At 37.9% G+C, this 21,762-nt stretch overlaps 1 protein-coding gene across 9 annotated transcripts in view; it reads left to right on the plus strand.

Annotated features, from left to right (window-relative positions):
* Positions 1–11,195, plus strand: part of LOC124117395 (voltage-dependent calcium channel type A subunit alpha-1-like) — a 299,488-nt gene extending 288,293 nt beyond the window's left edge. For 8 of the 9 annotated variants that reach the window (XM_048389674.1, XM_046479250.2, XM_046479263.2 and 5 more), the window contains one exon: positions 5,344–11,195. In XM_048389674.1, the coding sequence (XP_048245631.1) occupies positions 5,344–6,269 (926 nt within the window). In that variant the 3' untranslated portion in view covers positions 6,270–11,195. Of the gene's footprint in view, positions 1–629; positions 670–5,343 lie in introns of all 9 variants that reach the window. The other variant, XM_046479277.2, reaches the window with a different exon arrangement.
* Positions 11,196–21,762: the final 10,567 nt, after the last annotated feature.

Raw genomic sequence — 21,762 nt, forward strand, 5'->3', positions numbered from 1 at the left:
GCTCAACTGTGAGAAGAGACAAACCCAACTGTGACTAGAGACTTGCTCAACTGTGACTGGAGACAAACTCAACTGTGACTGGAGACAAACTCATCTATGATTAAAGACTACCCAAGTGTGACATGTTTGATAACCATGACAGATTAGAGTTTTTAAGTGGCTTTGGTGGTTTTGAAATCTATTGTGGTGGCTGGGACTTGCTTCTGATGTCATCTGCTCACACACATCCAGACACCCAGTTTCCCGGGACATTCTGTCTCAGCTCCACTGTAGATAGTCGGGACTATGCACTTGCCTTAAGCACACTGACTTTGTGTACATGATCACACACACTTGAGAGGCAACCCACAATAATTGATGTTCTCATGAAATTGACAAAAAAAGCATTGCACAATTTGATGGTTCTTTTGTTCTAAAACATTGTAATGCACAGTGATCTTCAAGTGTTCCAGATAGGGTAGCAGGGTAATTGTGGATTTACAGCCTGGTTATCACTCAAGTGTGTGGCTTAGCATGATGATATTCACTTATAACATGTTCTTTCATTCACAGGCGATGGAAACGTAATGGTTGTGAATAACTAAGTGATGTGATAGTTAATAATGTCTCCTAATTGGCTCTACTTGCAGGCTATGATAAACGGTCCTATTTATGATAAGGTTATTCAAGGTAAAGATTCAAAAGGGTTTTCTAAGATGGTGTTTATTCTCACTAAACCTAGCCCTTTCCAAATCCTAAATCTTAATTTACATTACATTTCTACGAACTTCACTGGGATGGATTTTTTTTGTCACCTGGATGGAAAGTCCAAGTGAGCTTGTGTCATGGCCTGTCCGTCATTCTCTTGAACACCTTTGAAGGTCAATATTGCACTGAAGCAATGTGGTCATCTAAAGATGTTCTTGCGGTTCCATGTAGCCAGTTTTATGTTGTTAACATAGCATTTAAAACATGTTTTTTGTAAATCTTGATTTTTTACCCAGTTCTAGCTAATTATCCCTTCAATCTCAATAATATTTTCTTGCCATGAAGCCTATGGTTTTTTTTTCAAGATTTGAAATAGAAATTCCAGTTGCTGATATAATAGGTAATAAGATGCTGTAATGTGATATATTAGCAAATATAACATCATAAATAACAAAGGCATCTTAAATAAAAAATGGTTTGTCTGCCACCTGTCTTTGTAATAAAAACTGATCATAATCTTGTGATTCACACAACTCTCTCACTCAGTGACCTTTTTCATGACACTTGCATTGATGCAGAGAGCATGCATGAAGAACATTAAAGTCTGGAATCCAAGATTTCCATGTAATTTTGAACATTGTGATACCACATTTGATCAAGAAGGGTCATGTGCATCTGTGTACTCCATTCTATATTAATAATAGACGTCAATAATTAATTAAATGCAATTAAAAACACATATTCATTTAACCTTTCTTTGCATGAATACCTTTATCCAGTTGAGCTACAGAGCCATTGCACATTTTTTACGAATTTGTCACAGATCTAATTTCTGTCAGTTACATTGTTGAAACCCTTTTCTTATGCTTGTTAGTTAAAAATGCAAGGTATTGTTTCATGTGCATAATACCTAAATGTCTTCTTTGAAATTACAGTGAGTAGAGTTTATGATTTCTAAAATTATTTCTTCCAAATTTAAATCTGAAGACATCATGTATTGCTACATGTAGTTACACCATATATATGTTACCACTTGTTTGTTTAATCTTTGGACAGTTAAGTAGAATATTTTCTGTTACATGTATTTATTGTTTCAATTTATTAGGTTATAATTAGTTCTTTGAAAGTAGTTTTTGTCTTACTTTGGGAAAGGTTTTTTTAACTTTGAATAATCAATGCAGAAGAATGTTATGGAGAGTAACCCTAGATTCTGTGCTTGATTTATTTTGTTCAACAGTGTTACACTGTTGAATCATGAATCCCAGGAACAAATAGCGCACCTTTGCAACAGTGTTACAAATATTCATGAAACACAGGAACAAATAGCGCTCCTGTTCAACTGTTACAAATAATCATGAATCCCAGGAACAAATAGCGCACCTTTGCAACTGTGTTACAAATATTCATGAAACACAGGAACAAATAGCGCTCCTGTTCAACTGTTACAAATAATCATGAATCACAGGAACAAATAGCGCTCTTGTTCAACTGTGTTATGAGTGAGTGAGTGTTGATTTATGCTGATTTTAGCAATATTCCAGCAATATCATGGCAGGGTCACCAGAAATGGGCTTTACACATTGTACCCATGTCGGGAATCTTCATGAACACAATGAAAAGTATGTAATAATGCAAATATTATGATTGTACATTTTAGACATACAAATATAAGTACAATTATAAGGTATACACATTCATAAAGCCCATGATGCAATGAATATTCAACAAAGTTGAATATATTCACAAATATATTTGCATGGATTTGTTTCCATTATGACTCAAGTGTCATTAAAGTCTGATATTGCCCTCTGATACGATATCCTCTAAGTGAAGATCTGAGGACATCTCCAAGGTATAATGCATCAGGTGAACTTTATAATCAGCCAATCAGTGTTGATGCTTCTAAATTCTTGGTACAAGTCTGTATTTCGAAAATGAACTAAAAAAACAAGTTCCAAATGTAGATAAATAAGACTGGGCCATTATATTGTTGTGGATATTTAATACACCCTGTCATTTCTGAGCGCCATGGCATCTACACCTGAATACCATCAAGGAAATGTTTGGTTATCTGTGTGGGTTTTCATTTGAACAAATCAAAAGTTCTGAATTAAATTGGAAACTGAATCATTATAGAAAGCTCATCTGAAGCTACAATGTATTCTCAAGAACCACACATCCCTTATTTGGACTGGGCGGTGAATGTTCACTCAGGACTCACCTGACACAGCCTGCTGTGGAGGTGTCCTCAGACCTTCAAGCAGAGAGGTATAGTAGCAGAGTAAATTGTAATGAGGTTGCTGAAACATCAACCTCAAGTAAAGAATACAACACTCAACCACCCATGCAGGTAACATTGCTTGTAGTGATGGAGATGGGAGGCAAGGTTCAGAATAGGGGCCATGCAATGGCTTCATACAGAGGACACTCAATGTGTAGGTAAAAGCACTGTGCTTGTTAAGCAAATGTTCACATTTGAGGAAACACTTTTTCATGATAGTTCAAATGTTTATAACAGAGACTGGCAATTAAATTGAAGTTTAATGTATGTATTAATATTTTGAGACCTACCAAAGAACATGTGTGTGTGTATATGGATAAAAAGAAAATGAGCAAAGTTTCTCACTACTAAATATATGAAAATATTCATTTAAATATATTACAGTAGCACACTGAAATAGGGTATAATAAACGCTTCATTGACCTGGGCACTCTCCTGACTTTGTTCTAGATACTTGGGGTGGTTTCAGTGGAACCTGACCAATAGAAACCCTCCTCTTGATGCTGTGATAGATTAGAACAAGCCACTAAAATGATCATGAATTTCCCATGAAAAGACTTAAAGTGAGACTGCTCAGTGTTCCACTTTAGGACTAGACACTATATTTAGTGTCATGTGTCCTTTCACTTAGCAGTGACACAAAGTCTGATGAATGTTTTGAGGTCTCTAGCTGAAGCCGATTTCAGGGTTGTGTGAGAAATATTAAGAGATTAATGCAACAGTCTGAAGGTGTGATTCTGCCCTCATCAAGTTGATACGAGGGTTGAGGGACAAGATCTCAGCCTCACATAGAAGGAACTGCATCATAGTGAAATCTTTTGTTGTGGAAATAACATGACATAATAGAGATATATCCACAACACACTGAGTTAATTGAGCATATTGTTTTGCTGCGACAACACCCAAAGCCATCCATGGAGATATGAGTACAACACTAGGGAAGGATGCCACCATAAGGAGGTCGGCGGCAGAGTTTAAGAGTGGCAGGAGGGCCTTGTGGATGACCACTGTCGTGGAAGGCCTTTCACGTCAGCAACACCAGAAATGATCCAGAGAATCCACAATATGGTGACCGACCAGCAAGTGACTGAGCATCATATTGCTAGTTCAGTAGGCATTTCCCAGGAGTGATTACCTTCTAGGAAGTTTGAGGAAATTATGTGATGGTATTAAGATGAGGGATCTGAGAAAAAGTGTGCTCTTACATCAGGACAATGCGCCATTGCTCAAAACAGTAATTGCCATGGTTACAATCCATGAGTGTGGCTTTGAAGTCCTTCAGCACCCACCTTATTCTGACATCTGGCTCCATCAAACCTCCATCTGTTTCCAAACATGAAGAAAACTGGAACAATGAAATCACAGTAGCTGATTTTTGGACAGCCAAGAGAAAGACTTCCAGAAAAATAGGATAAAATCCCTCCAATATTGTTGACAAAAGTGCATGAGTGTGGAAGGGGATCATATTGACAATTAGATCATTTCACTGTCTTTAGGTCAAGTTTTTCTATGTGAGACTGAGAACTTCACCCCTCTTGACACAAAACATCTGTAAGCGTGCTAAGAAGGGTTCCTGTAAACTTGCTAGCATTGTATCCACCGACCAACATACACAGATACATAGTAATGGTATTGGTAGATACATGGTAATGGTATTGATAGATACATGGTAATGGTATTGGTAGTACAAACTGGATTCCAATGAATTGCAAACTAGCAATAATACAAGTATACATTATGTTGGGAAAAGTAAATGATGAAACTGACTAAATACCAGTGCGATGTTCTCTTTAATGATACTCAATTTAAAAATGTAGAAGGCTTTATTAACAATAACTTGGCATCCTACAGTAAGCTTATGCTGTGGTGATCTCATGAACATAAACGGGTTTAATTGCAAATTATAATTTAACTCCAAAATTCTAAAAACAAGTGCAAAATCCTACAGGATTATTTCAATAATTCAAACAATTTCAGATGAGCTACAGTGCCAAATTGCTTGGTTTTTATTACAGTAGTCTTTCAAATGCAACTGAATGCTACTACTGATACAAGAAATTTGTTATATTTATGTTTTTGTATGTTTTTATTCCTCCATCAGTTTTGGTTCATTGTGTCTTTGAAGCCTACTGAATCAAATTTCATCAGCAACAGTATGAATACTGTTGAATATTGAGTTTTTTCCATAGATGACAATACATATGAATGTAACTCTGTGTTTATGAAACGAACTCACTCTTCATTTTCGTAAATAAGACAATTTAAATTTTTTATCTCAGATTCATCATCCAGTCTCCTACACAAAGTAATTGATTTAAAACATTGAATTTGTAATTTCATATTTATTGGATATGTGGATATATTTTCTTCTACAGGTCATCGCCATGACGACAGTTTGAGTGTTCCAAGCTCTCCTCAGATGCGCGGTCGGACACATTCCCGAAACATCCGCCCTCCCCTAACGCAGCAGTATCCAGTGTATGGCTCCCCCCATCCTAGTCCCAAACCACCCCGTAAAAACAGGGAGTCCACTTTCTACAGATCCACATCATTAGAAAACCGATCTCGGAGCCCTTCACCTAACCCTAACTTGTCGCAGTCCCAGCTAGAATACTATGGTTCAGCCAACCTGACCGACAGATCCCGTAGTCCAAGCCCTGCCCAGTCACCTCCTAAACGTGTTGGGCGAAAGTTACCACCGGTGCCCGTGTCAAAACCATCATCATTAAATCTTGCTCAACCGAAACTGAAAGAAAGCATGCCCAGGGTTATGCCGTCTCCAACAGTTCCACAGCCACCAAAAAGCCCAGGGAGCATTAACTTTCCCAAGCTGAACGCATCACCAACACACCTCCCCAAACTGAACATCCCGCCTCATTCGTCGCATCATGTGCCTCCACCAGGCCGGCTTGGGAGACCCGAGCCTTATAGTCCCACAGAGAGAAACAATCTCAACAAACTTAGTGACCCTAAATCTCACACCTTACCTATCGCTCAAAGGACTAGTGGTTACCATGGTGATTCACCCTACCATGGAGCTGACCGTGGAGGCCGACAGTCTGGCCGAGCACCGGATACTCATGCCAGTGATAGGAGTAGATTTTTAGCCAATCAGTTTGAAGATACTCCACCCCAGGAGACAGGGGGAGGTGGGCGGGGATCTCGCTCTGCTGCTACCCTTCCAAATGGTTTTAAACCCAAGGTGAAGGGTAAGGGACGGAAGCCCGAAAAATATGAACTTCGCAGTGATAGTAACATTCCTTTGCATAATGAATCTGATGAAGAGGATGACTGGTGTTAGCGTTTGTGCTTAATTAGGATTTTCCAATTTATTCTGGTTGCCTTGGAGACCATTTGGTTACCATGGATACCAAAGAAGCGTGTGGTCTCCGGTTTCTTTTCTATGCGTGATCATTCAAGACAATGTGAAGACCAACTGATATGAATGCTGCTTTTTTTTAAAATGGAATATCTTCATAACCACTTCCATAATGTGCTCTTACGTGTGTTTCCATGACAACTGTGGGTGTGGATACCGTATATTGTGTGAATTACGTACAGTGTACATGGCGTACAGATAGCCGTAGACTGCTCAGATGCAATGCTCATAGTGAGGTCTGTCCAATCAGTCCTCTAGCTAGTAACGAGACGAGAGTCAACATTCACACTCAGACTACTTCTTGTGGACACTGATCGTGTAGATCCTGTCAACTGGCTTCCTACCAGGCTAATTCCTAGTGTGTATCGTGTACTATAGCAACTACTGCCTCTACCACCGATAGTGGCACCAGACAGCCCGCTGGTAGACGACGACAATTCATGTTGCTAATCTGACCAGTTTTCACCAGTTGTGTAGCATGCTGGATACTGTTATATTCAGTACTATTGTTACCGTCATGTTATACAGGTGCATGTTGGTGATATGACAAAATGTGTAAATGTACATGTTGTCTAACATTTAAGTTGTTTCTGACCAATAACTTTCGAGACCAATTATTTAGCTGAAAATATGGTTTAGAAATGGCTATCATATTGGGAGTTTTACATTCCACAAGGACCTGACCGTGCAGATAATATACCCCATGTTTGCTCATGTAGATATGCTTGCAAAAGTAGGAATATATATAAGAAGTGGATTTATAATGTCAAAATTATGTTGTAAAGGCTGTTTCACAAACTATAACAATGACTTATTGTTATCTAAAACTTTTTTTCTGAGTTAATAAAATTTACATCGCATCGTCAATATTGCAGCCATATTGCGACTGTATTACGAAAATGATAAAGATGGTATACAGTGGTAGTGTTCAGTGGAGGAAACAGTCAACATTCAACTTTCCTGTGAATGTGCATGTTCCAATATTTCAGAAGGTCATCTGACAGTGTTTGTTGGAGGTGACCTTGTTAATGCTAGATGCAGGTGATGTACATAGTTACAAGGTTGAAAGTCATATACTATTCCCATGCACAGGTTTTCACTTCAGGAATTTTTGTGAATTTGTCATTTTTTTTCGTTTTTAAATTTATTTACATTTTCCTTACTTTGATGCTGATCCAGCAGACTCAATGTGATGTTGAAATAGTAGAAGAAGATGGTGTTCATACAACTTTGATTCCCACTTGTAACAGGTAATGGGTGATATTAAACTTTGTGATGTGTCAGAATTCTTCAACCTTCTTGAACGTATATCTCTTTTATGCTGAATAACAAATCAGTCATATCCGTCACTGTCTCATCACTGAGGCTGTTCAGATCACTCATGTTCATCTCATGTTCAAGGCTAGCCAAGTCATATCTGTTACAATATCATTCTTCAAGGCTGTCTAGCCAAGTCATATCTGTTACAATATCATTCTTCAAGGCTGTCTAGCCAAGTCATATCTGTTACAATATCATTCTTCAAAACTGTCTAGCCAAGTCATATCTGTTACAATATCATTCTTCAAGGCTGTCTAGCCAAGTCATATCTGTTACAATATCATTCTTCAAGACTGTCTAGCCAAGTCATATCTGTTACAATATCATTCTTCAAGACTGTCTAGCCAAGTCATACATGTATCTGTTACAATATCATTCTTCAAGACTGTCTAGCCAAGTCATATCTGTTACAATATCATTCTTCAAGACTGTCTAGCCAAGTCATATCTGTTACAATATCATACTTCAAGGCTGTCTAGCCAAGTCATATCTGTTACAATATCATTCTTCAAGACTGTCCAGCCACATCATATCTGTCACAGTCTCACTATTCTGGACTGTGCAGATCTGTTCCACCTATCACTCTCTGTTTCTCCATGTCTGTTTAAACTAGTCATATATGTCACTGTCTCCCAGACTGTTAATCATTGTTACTCAGAGTTTATGACATAAATGACTTTCTCATGTCCACTCAAAACCGTAACACATCTGTTTCTTGGTTATATTCATGTGTACATGTGTCGGCTCTTTTAGACAAATAGTACTTGACAAGATCATATCACTCTAGATTCTACTACTAGCAAGCTGGGTGATGATAGTCTATGAAGTTGAAATGAAATTACTTGAGATAGGAATAATAGTGATTGTGAGTCATGACAATCTAATGGCTCAACTAAACAAGCAATGACATGCTGAAATGAAAAAGTTTTCATGATTAACTTTACTAAACCAATGATTCAGGAACTTGTCTCTTTGGAAATAATAATTACTATTGCAGAGTTGTCATGCTTGGGCTAGGAAGCATTGGTTATTCAGAAACACATGGGAGCCGGGAGCCGGGAGCATGGAAATGTAGATGCTGTCCAAGCAGATGTGGTTGTTCACACAGCCGATAGCAGTACCATGGTAGCATGGTAATAAAAATACTCTCAGAAGCAGTTGTGTTTGTGTTTACATGAGAGATTTATTTATTGTACCTCAGGTTTTCAGCTGTTTATTGTCAGATGTATTATGTTTTATCACATGGTGTTTTTTTGTGCCTTTTTGTGAGCTGGCCTCATGTGTAGCCCAAGTTATTGTATATAAGATATACATATAGCCCTTCTAGTCCACCTAGAAAGTCAGTTGGACAATGGATTCTTTTGTCATAGGTTAAATGATCTCATTGCTATACACGGTACTCACAAAGATACATGATGTCATACATTTAAAATTGTGTTGAAATATATTCAGATTTTATGAATTTGCTAGATTTCAATTTAAAATTCGAAGATTCCTATAGTTATATATTCATTGTTCATGATACACCTTTTTCTTAAATTATCTCCAATGCTTGACACTAGGAGCAGGTGAATGTGTAGTGGCTAGCAGGGACACCCCTCCTGGTGATCTGGGTTCGTGTACCCACGTGGACTCACTGGAGGAAACTGTATCACACCCCATGTCTGCAGTTCACTAACTGTACAGTTGTACTGCTGTAAACCAGGCCACTATAATGTAGCACACAACCTTTAGAACCAGGCCTTTGATTGACCATCCCCTTGTGTGCCCAAACTGGCCACCTTGCATAAACAGGTACATGTTCACAGTGTTTGGCTTCATCTTATATCTTGGAGGAAGTCTTTCAGTTATTGGTCTGCAAAGTAAAAGACTCGGCAGTAAGGAAGATTTGAAAATTCAATCTTGCTCATACATCGATATCATAACAGTTGTTTGTGGTTTATGGTAAATGACATTCAGAAATATTGTTTCATAACAAACCCTTTTGTCAGGACTTTTTTGTCTTAACCTAGTGGGTAGCTGCTAATTCATATCATTTAGACTTTGAGTATTAAAATAATATGACCATTACATTGTAGCATGCCCCAGATATAGAACTTTTGGAAAGTGTGCAGCGATGAGGACTGCGGTGCCATGCTCATGTATATCCACCCAGTCCTACAACACAGTGTACTGTGCCCTAGTTACCAGCTCCTCCAACATCAGGCAATAAATAGGTCAAGTAGAAGTGAGACTCTCAATGATGCTGATGCTGGTTATGGCTGATGTCCATCCAGGTGCTCCCATCATAAACACACGTAATGGTAAACACTCACTTTCTCCAGAAGAGTATTCCCACAGGTCTCCATCTCCGAGGCAGCTTCTGTTGGCCTAGTTACACAGTTCCTATTGCCTGTACTGGATTGTTGGTTCTAACAAATAATATCAGAAGTCTTCTATTGTAGGTTATATGTGAATGCATGTTAAGGAGCCGTTTCTAGTGTTGTTAGCTCATTTTGTATGTTTCTTCCACAGAACCTACAGCTAGTTGTTACAGATGTTTGCTGGTTCATGCATTATCAGATTGTTATATTACCAGTTCTAACTATTAACTACAAACGTACAATATTATCAGCATCTGTTAGGAAACAAGTCTTGCGACAAGGACACTGTGATATGGAAAATACTTTAATCATGTTGATGAAACGACATGCATGTATGATGACTGTCATAGCATAGAGTCACTTGTTCATTTGTATATAGATGGTGTTTTCTTTTTACTATTTTTTTTTCAAAATAAAAATTAAGAAATACTAACAGTTGTATATCTGTTGAAATTAGTCAATAATCTTGCACAGTCACTCGCTATGATGTGCTGATTTTTTTTTTCAACTACAGTTTTAGTAATATTATTTTGTTATTTCAATTATTACCTTTATTGATACTTATACATTTTGCTGCATGGATGTGTTTGCCATACGGTTTTCTATGCAATTTTCTCTTGTGAGTTTCTGAAAAAAACAGTGAATGTGACGATCATACCAACTGTAAACTTGTTGTATATTGTGTAAATATAAGATCTTATATTTATAATGACATCCACGTTATATTTGTAAATTTTCACATTTGTCAGGAAGGTGTTTTTGTTGAGAAAACATCCTCTTGATTCTGTTGATATATTAGGTCCTATGTTCGCTCACAACTTGCATTCAATGTATTGACTAAATTTTCATAATCATTTTTGTTAGAATCTTGACCTGTAGATATATACTAGTGTTGTTGAAGTGTTGACCGCTTCCTCACTGTTTGTTGTGCGGTATGTATAGAAACAATAGGATGTAGAAGGGCACCCTGTCGCCCTCCATTCCCACCTTATAAAGAGACAGTGATCAGTGGTCCATGTTCGACGTAGTTCAAACAATCAAACATTGCAGCCACCTCATGATGACTGGCAGGCTTTTCAGCATGTTAAAGTGCTCCTGAAAATTTATCAATAACTTGTTTTTATTCTACTCAATCTCGCCTTAAAATTAAAATATCTTAAAAATTGGAAGTGTTTTGTTCTATTTTCTTCCTAAAGGACAGTGACTATTATGGGGACTTGACCAGCTGTGTGACCAGGGAGACCTCACAAGAACCATTAGCAACTACATGCCACCCAAGGAGAGACCATTATGTGGACTTAACCAGCTGTGTGACCAGGAAGACCTCACAAGAACTATCAGCAACTACATGCCACCCAAGGAGTGACCATTGTGTGGACTTGACCAGCTGTGTGACCAGGGAGACCTCACAAGAACCATTAGCAACTACATGCCACCCAAGGAGAGACCATTATGTGGACTTGACCAGCTGTGTGACCAGGAAGACCTCACAAGAACCATTAGCAACTACATGCCACCCAAGGAGAGACCATTATGTGGACTTAACCAGCTGTGTGACCAGGAAGACCTCACAAGAACTATCAGCAACTACATGCCACCCAAGGAGTGACCATTGTGTGGACTTGACCAGCTGTGCGACCAGGAAGACCTCACAAGAACTATCAGCAACTACATGCCACCCAAGGAGTGACCATTGTGTGGACTTGACCAGCTGTGTGACCAGGAAGACCTCACAAGAACCATTAGCAACTACATGCCACCCAAGGAGAGACCATTAAGTGGACTTGACCAGCTGTGTGACCAGGGAGACCTCACAAGAGGGGCGGTCGGGTAGCCTAGTGGTTAAAGCGTTCGCTCGTCACGCCGAAGACCCGGGTTCGAATCCCGACATGGGTACAATGTGTGAAGCCCATTTCTGGTGTCCCCCGCCATGATATTACTGGAATATTGCTTAAAGCGGCGTAAAACCAAACTCACTCACTCACAAGGACCATTAACAACTACATGCCAGCCAAGGAGAGACCATTATGTGGACTTGACCAGCTGTGTGACCAGGAAGACCTCACAAGAACCATTAGCAACTACATGCCACCCAAGGAGAGACAGAAAGAATGGACAAACTAGAATACTAATTGCAAGTCTTTGCAAACACAGAAGTAGCCCCTCCACTACCATTTTTAGAAGGCTCCAGAAATCATGATATGCCTCAAGGCATTTGAAGTCTGATACCATAATCTATCATAATAAATCCACACCCTAAAGTATGTTTAAAGTTCTACATTATTAACCCTGACAAAGGATCAGTGTCACTCAATTTTCATTTTCAGCTCCCTTGGAGTACACAACCCAAGCGGCCTGTAAGGCGCAAGAAGATTAGCTGTCACATTACCATCTCATGCTACCGGGTACCCATTCACTGTAGGGTGAATAGAGGCATATTTTGAACAAAGTCACTTGCCTCAGGTGACACCACATGTGTTATATAGGCTTCAGTGTGGGGCAGGATGGAAGCCCTGGAAACTCTCAGGAGTTACGCTGCCAAACGAGGACACCTATTGAACTACTCTCAATGATCTAGTGTGAAGCCCATTTGTGGTTTCCCCCATCTTGATAATGCTGGAAATTTGCCCAAAGCGGCGTAAAACCATACTCACTCACTCACTCACTCACTCCATGATCAAGGTTGCTTTGTTATCTTTGGTTAGGGGAAATGCATGCCTCTAAGATATCATAATGAGGTGAAAACATGCTGATCTGATGACATAACATGTGGTCAGAGTAAACACATGACCAATAACCTGAAAGTCCAAGGTCTCCAGCAACCTGCTGCCAAATGTGACTTAAATATTTAGCAGCAGAAAAACACCAAGCAGTTTTAATTATTCAGGGATAAACACACTGTATTTGTATGTCTCAATATGTAGGTGTACACGATCCACCAGGAAACTGGGATAGTATTTCAGTCATGTCACTTCACAGATTGGTCCACTGCAGTGTTGGCACCACCCAATCCTCTCAATCCGCTCTAGCGGGAAACTATTCTGCCAAGATACTACACAGGATCATCACAAAACTAGATGGGTCCACTTATTTATTATAGTGAATGCTTTATGCTGCACTACATATACACACACTAAACTATGTATACAATTTGAGACATTGTATTCTAGTTTGTGTAATCAGAACCATTGTGTGGTGTTACTGGTACAGCAGGGCACATCTCATCAATCTGGCTCTAGCTTCTGTGAATTAATGAAAGGCACGAAATGAAGTAAATACACACATTGCATCATCATCTTATATATACACTGCATCATCATGTATATATACTGCATCCTCATCTCATATATACACTGCATCATCATGTTTATATGCTGCATCCCCATCTCATATATACACTGCATCATCATGTATATATACTGCATCCCCATCTTATATATACACTGCATCATCATGTATATATACTGCATCCCCATCTCATATATACACTGCACCATCATGTATATATACTGCATCCTCATCTCATATATACACTGCACCATCATGTATATATACTGCATCCTCATCTCATAAATACACTGCACCATAATGTATATATACTGCATCCCCATCTCATATAAACACTGCATCCTCATGTATATATACTGCATCCTCATCTCATATATACACTGCACCATAATGTATATATACTGCATCCTCATCTCATATAAACACTGCATCCTCATGTATATATACTGCATCCTCATCTCATATATACACTGCATCATCATGTATATATACTGCATCCTCATCTCATATATACACTGCATCATCACGTTTATATGCTGCATCCCCATCTCATATATACACTGCATAATCATGTATATATACTGCATCCCCATCTTATATATACACTGCACCATCATGTATATATACTGCATCCTCATCTCATAAATACACTGCACCATAATGTATATATACTGCATCCTCATCTCATATAAACACTGCATCCTCATGTATATATACTGCATCCTCATCTCATATATACACTGCATCATCATGTATATATACTGCATCCTCATCTCATATAAACACTGCATCCTCATGTATATATACTGCATCCTCATCTTATATATACACAGCATCATCATGTATATATACTGCATCCCCATCTCATATATACACTGCATCATCATGTATATATACTGCATCCTCATCTCATATATACACTGCACCATAATGTATATATACTGCATCCTTATCTCATATATACACTGCATCATCATGTATATATGCTGCATCCCCATCTCATATATACACTGCACCATCATGTTTATATGCTGCACCCCCATCTCATATATACACTGCACCATCATGTATATATACTGCATCCTCATCTCATATATACACTGCATCATCGTGTATATATACTGCATCCCCATCTCATAAATACACTGCATCATCATGTATATATACTGCATCCTCATCTCATAAATACACTGCACCATAATGTATATATACTGCATCCTTATCTCATATATACACTGCATCATCATGTATATATACTGCATCCCCATCTCATATATACACTGCATCATCATGTATATATACTGCATCCTCATCTCATAAATACACTGCACCATAATGTATATATACTGCATCCTTATCTCATATATACACTGCATCATCATGTTTATATGCTGCATCCCCATCTCATATATACACTGCATCCTCATCTCATATATACACACCATCATCATGTATATATACAGCATCCCAATCTCATATATACACTGCACCATCATGTTTATATGCTGCACCCCCATCTCATATATACACTGCATCATCATGTATATATACTGCATCCCCATCTCATAAATATACTGCATCCTCATCTCATATATACACTGCATCCTTATCTCATATATACAGCATCCCCATCTCATATATACACTGCACCATAATGTATATATACTGCATCCTCATCTCATATATACACTGCATCATCATGTATATATACTGCATCCTCATCTCATAAATACACTGCACCATAATGTATATATACTGCATCCTTATCTCATATATACACTGCATCATCATGTATATATACTGCATCCCCATCTCATATATACACTGCATCATCATGTTTATATGCTGCATCTCCATCTCATATATACACTGCATCATCATGTATATATACTGCATCCCCATCTCATATATACACTGCACCATCATGTATATATACTGCATCCTCATCTCATATATACACTGCATCCTCATCTCATATATACACTGCATCATCATGTATATATACTGCATCCCCATCTCATATATACACTGCATCATCATGTTTACATGCTGCATCCCCATCTCATATATACACTGCATCCCCATCTCATATATACACTGCATCCTTATCTCATATATACACTGCATCATCATGTATATATACTGCATCCCCATCTCATATATACACTGCATCATCATGTTTATATGCTGCATCCTCATCTCATATATACACTGCATCATCATCTTATATCATATATACACTGAATCATCGCGTATGAGTCATCAAAATTTTACCCCTTTATGTCCTGTTGAATAAACAAAAATACAACTTGAAAGTTCCAACTTTTAGTGATTTAACAAGAAACATCTAAACTTAACAAATAGTTGGGTAAGTTATGCTAATACAGAGAAAGATAATTTTCTCATATTTTAAATATACCGGAGAAACAGTAGAAAGTTATTGTCCTTGGTGTAACCATTATAGTTACGGATCTTTTGCAGAAATAAAAAAGTTAATACAATATCTCTTTCAGTGTAGTATTGTAAAACTAATATTTTACCTTTGCCTAGAAAAGAAAAAGACTCTCACTTTTAATATAACCATGTATTAATGCCTGGATCATCACTCATTGTGAGAAGTAAAAATAAAAAAAAAAAAATTCTTCTCTGTGTCCGACACATCACCAAAATGATCGATAAAATTTCAATATTCTTTATTTATTGAACATGTTCTTTGTACATGTTGAAAATCATGCTATGCAATCTTCATATGGTGATGCTTGGTGTTAAAGTGTTAATATGATTAAAGATTTGTAATTTCAATGTCACAAGACATGTTTAGCTATTGCCCATTTTAAGTTAATAATTGCTATTAAGTTACACCAAGGTCATATTAATTAACACCAAAGACATTTTGTCATGGTTCAGGACACACCAAGGACAGTAACACCAAAGACATATTTTCATTCAACAATAAATACATATACAAATGACTGCTCCCTCGACAGTAGCCCACAACATTCAGTACCAGTGCATTTAACTCTTTTATTACCAGTATGCATATAAGGATGTTTTGAAAATGAAATAGTATTTTTTATGACAAGGTTACACCAAAGACATGGAACTTTCATATGGTGATGCTTGGTGTTACCTTTTTCCAGTTGACTCAAAACAGGAATTGATATGATAAGGGAGAACTCATTTACCTTCTCTCCACATTACGATGGATAACTCTAACACCTGATTTAAAAAATGGTAACATCAAGGACAGGCCCCTTTCAGACAGGCGATTGAAATATAGAAACATAGATGAAACTGATTTTTATTATAAAGACTCTAATCCCATTAATAAAATATCAACATAAAAACTCAAATATATGTCATAAAAATCTGAAATATGTTCACTGAAAAATGCTTTTGGTGTCCATTGACAGTGATTTTTCAACAATTTCAGACTATATACCACTCCAACATAAGCAAATAAAGCACTGACAAGGCAAATGTTCGATGATATATCTTAATTTGATTCAACACTGAAATATTAGAGATGAAAGTTAAGGGCTATCCCAAACCTTATGAAAGATAAAGATTACTGAAATAAAAAGGGTACATATTTTGATAATGAACCGTTTATATTCTGCATCATCATGTTATATCATATGTACACAGCATCATCATTTAATATCATGTATACACAGAATCATCATTTTATATCATGTATACACAGAATCATCATGGATATATTCTGCAATATGTTATATCATATACTCAATAACAAAAGTTCCTGTGACACCAATAATTAAGTGTATTTTTCAAACAAGTAAAGTTCATGTATGGAATCAAGTCACAAAAACGCAACTGCTACAGAAAAGCATGCATTCCATGCAAAAGTTAACTTTTATGCAAGCCCCATGCATTTCACTACCCAAGAATGGGTATAAAAACATGTGAGTTAACGGGATTCCATATGCATTGTTTAGCATCGTGCTGACAACAAACACTCAGAAAAACAACAAAATTACGCAATTATTCGAAATGCCATGCCTGTCCAAAAATGAGCGTCTACGAGCCATTAGTATGCTTGAAGCAGGATTGAGTCAACGTGATGTTGCAAGACAATTTAACGTCCACAGAAACACCATTTGGTGTTTATGGCAACGTTGGCAACAGACGAATGCAGTCAGAGACCATCCTCGGATGGCAGGCCACGCATAACCAATAATTGACAAGACACACCTACAAAATCAATTCCAGCCAGCAACAGTGACTGCAAGAAGCATCCCTGGCCTTTGACGAATATCTTCACAAACCGTATGTCGACGCCTTAGATGTGCAGGGATTGTCGCCAGAAGACCCGCCAGACGCCCCATTTTGACAGGAAACCACAGTCAAGCACGTCTACAGTGGTGCAGACAGCGTCTACACTGGTCGGCCATGCAGTGGGGACAAGTTCTATTCACTGACGAAACTCGTTTTCACCTCCGCCACAGAGATGGATGGATTCGAGTGTACCGACGTCGAAGTGAACGTTACGTGAACGTTACGTCAATCATTGTGTCATGGAAGAAGATCGGTTTGGGGGCAGCAGCGTTATGGTACAGGGTGGGATTACAGCAAGACAGAGGACCTGTTTGATAGTGGTAGAGGGAAATCTCAATGGACAGCGCTACCGCGACGAGATCATCAGCCCTGTTGTTCTACCGTTTTTGCGTCATCATGGCCCAGGCATTACCTTTTAACATGACAACGCCCGGCTCGACTTGTTCAGGATTCTCTTCAACAAAACAACGTGAATGTCATCCCCAGGCCGGCTCGCTCCCCTGAACTCTCACCAATCGGGCACATGTGGGATGAGATGGATCGGTGCCTTCAACGTCAACCATGTGTTCCACAGACACTCCAGGAACTTCGAAACATGCTCCAACAGATATGGACAGATATCCCACAGGACTTTGTGCGACGCCTGTTCCATTCCATGAGACAAAGATTTGTTGCTTGCATCGCAAACAGAGGTGGACACACATGCTATTGATTTGTAAATTGACATTTTGGCATGTTCATGGTTTATTTTATGAAATCACGCATTTTCTGAAGTCAGTATGGCAAATTAAACCATTTGAACACTTACAGGAGTCTTTTATCTGTTGCAAGCCGAAATTGTTTCAGATTTGGTGAAAAACATAACTTTGCATTAAATCTTATTCAATATCACAGGAACTTTTGTTGTTCAGTATATATACACTGCATCATCATGATCTATAATATATACACTGTGTCATCATGTTATATCATATATACACTGCATTATCATGTTAAATCATATATACACTGCATCCTCATGTTATGTCATATACACACTTCATCAACATGTTATATCATATATATACACTGCATCATCATCTTATATCATATATATACACTGCATCATCATGTTGTATATATACTGCATCATCATGTCATATTATACATACACTGCATCATCATGTTATATCATATATACACTTCATCATCATGTTGTATATATACTGCATCCTCATCTTATATCATATATACAGTGCATCATGCAATCAACACATATTATTGATGCTTGAGTTGGTCCAATATCAAGTGTTACGTTTGCCCTGGGACATGAACTTCATAACCTGAGGCCACAAAGCACAAGATCCACAGTAAAAGGGCACAGGCAACATATTTCAGGTGCCTCACGCAGAGGCGACTCACACAGTGTTCTCACAGTTGAGAAGAGAGATCATAAATATCTCTTTAAACACGGTTATCAAAACTACATATCCACGGCCTTGAACCTATACTGTGTCATTATCATTGAATTATTATGGTTCTGTTCGGTTGAACAAAACCTTCCAAATGGCGTGCTGGTTTTTTGGGGGAATTAGTCAGCAAAGAGCTGGAGTCACAGGAGACTAATCACAGTTTTATTTACAAGAACAGTTGACAATGAGCAAATTACAATATCTTCGAATATAGCTGAGGGTGCCACAGAGTCGGTACAACCCTCTGGCTTGTGGGAGAGAGATCTGCTTGGTATGAGCCGCAAACCCCTTCTGCTTAACATTTGGTTTCTGTATGTATTTAACAAAAATTAGAACAATATAATGGAATCTGATTGGTTGATACACGATGGGCTGTGCCCTATACTAAATGAATAGCTAGACAGAGGTGAATACTTAATCTTGTTAATCCTGTTGGCACTAATCTTGTTGACATATTTACTGGGTGCTTGGAAAGAGATTATGGTATCATTATAGATGAGCTTGTATGGGGGCTAATCCTTAATGAGTCTAAATTGAAGTAATTGCTGAATGTTATTCTAATATAGGTGATGACAGATTTACTTAAACAAGTATTTGTCACAGAAGTGACGAAATGTCCCCCGCCTGTATATACACCAAAATACCAAATATGAAGACAATCCAGCGATTAGTTCTTGAGATATCGCGGCAACACCGTTTTCCAACTCCAAAAGCAGATTTGCCTGCTGTGACCTTGAAAATAGGGTCAAGGTCACCAAAACCGACTGGTGTCTGCGGTGTCTGTATATACACCATAGTTCCAAATATTAAGACAATCCTGCGATTAGTTCTTGAGATATCGCGGCAACACCGTTTTCCAACTCCAAAAGCAGATTTGCCTGCTGTGACCTTGAAAATGGGGTCAAGGTCACCAAAACCGACTGGTGTCTGCGGTATCTGTATATACACCATAGTTCCAAACATGAAGACAATCCTGCGATTAGTTCTTGAGATATCGCGGCAACACCGTTTTCCAACTCCAAAAGCAGATTTACCTGCTGTGACCTTGAAAATGGGGTCAAGGTCACCAAAACCGACTGGTGTCTGCGGAGTCTGTATATACACCATAGTTCCAAACATGAAGACAATCCTGCGATTAGTTCTTGAGATATCGCGGCAACACCGTTTTCCAACTCCAAAAGCAGATTTACCTGCTGTGACCTTGAAAATGGGCTCAAGGTCACCAAAACCGACTGGTGTCTGCGGAGTCTGTATATACACCATAGTTCCAAATATGAAGACAATCCAGTGTTTAGTTCTTGATATATCGCGGCAACAAACAGGTGGGACGTACGGACGGACGTACGGACGGTCGTGAATACTATATCCCCCGCTTCGCGCTTTCGCGCGGCGGGGGACAATAAAATAGTTAAAGGCAATCTATAAGACCATGTAGACATATCTTTTGTCTGGGAGATGGGATCTTGATACCTTAGGCTAGCATTTATCTAAAAGCTTCAAATCTATTAAACTATGTAGACATAACTCTTTGAACTATTGAATAGTATGTCTAGGAGATGCGCTCCCATTACCTTAGGCTCGCATCTATCTAAAAAGCTATAACTGAAACTACTGATATTTTATATATGCATTTTACCTGATCATAAGTATTACTTGCTAAACTTTAATTATATGAAATGATGTATAAATATTACACCATGATAACTCATAAAAGCACTTGATGTGGATCTAATTATTATAGGAAAACTTAGTATAAATGTTATATCATGATATCATCATGATATAACAAAAGTCAACTCAACGTATGTACAATCAATACATGTCAACAAAAGATGTACAATCAATACATGTTAACACAACATATATACAATCAATACATGTCAACACAACATATGTACAATTAATACACGTCAACACAACATATGTACAATCAATACACGTCAACACAACATATGTACAATCAATACATGTTAACACAACATATGTACAATCAATACATGTCAACACAACATATGTACAATTAATACACGTCAACACAACATATATACAATCAATACACGTCAACAAAACATATGTACAATCAATACACGTCAACACAACATATGTACAATCAATACACGTCAACACAACATATGTACAATCAATACACGTCAACACAACATATGTACAATCAATACACGTCAACACAACATATGGACAATCAATACACGTCAACACAACATATGTACAATCAATACACGTCAACACAACATATGTACAATCAATACACGTCAACACAACATATGTACAATCAATACACGTCAACACAACATATGTACAATCAATACACGTCAACACAACATATGTACAATCAATACACGTCAACACAACATATGTACAATCAATACACGTCAACACAACATATGTACAATCAATACACGTCAACACAACATATGTACAATCAATACACGTCAACACAACATATGTACAATCAATACACGTCAACAAAACATATGTACAATCAATACACGTCAACACAACATATGTACAATCAATACACGTCAACACAACATATGTACAATCAATACACGTCAACAAAACATATGTACAATCAATACACGTCAACACAACATATGTACAATCAATACACGTCAACACAACATATGTACAATCAATACACGTCAACACAACATATGTACAATCAATACACGTCAA

The sequence above is a fragment of the Haliotis rufescens genome, unplaced genomic scaffold, assembly GCF_023055435.1.
Source record: "Haliotis rufescens isolate VD_foot unplaced genomic scaffold, xgHalRufe1.0.p SCAF_8, whole genome shotgun sequence".
NCBI classification, from domain to species: Eukaryota; Metazoa; Mollusca; class Gastropoda; order Lepetellida; family Haliotidae; genus Haliotis; species Haliotis rufescens.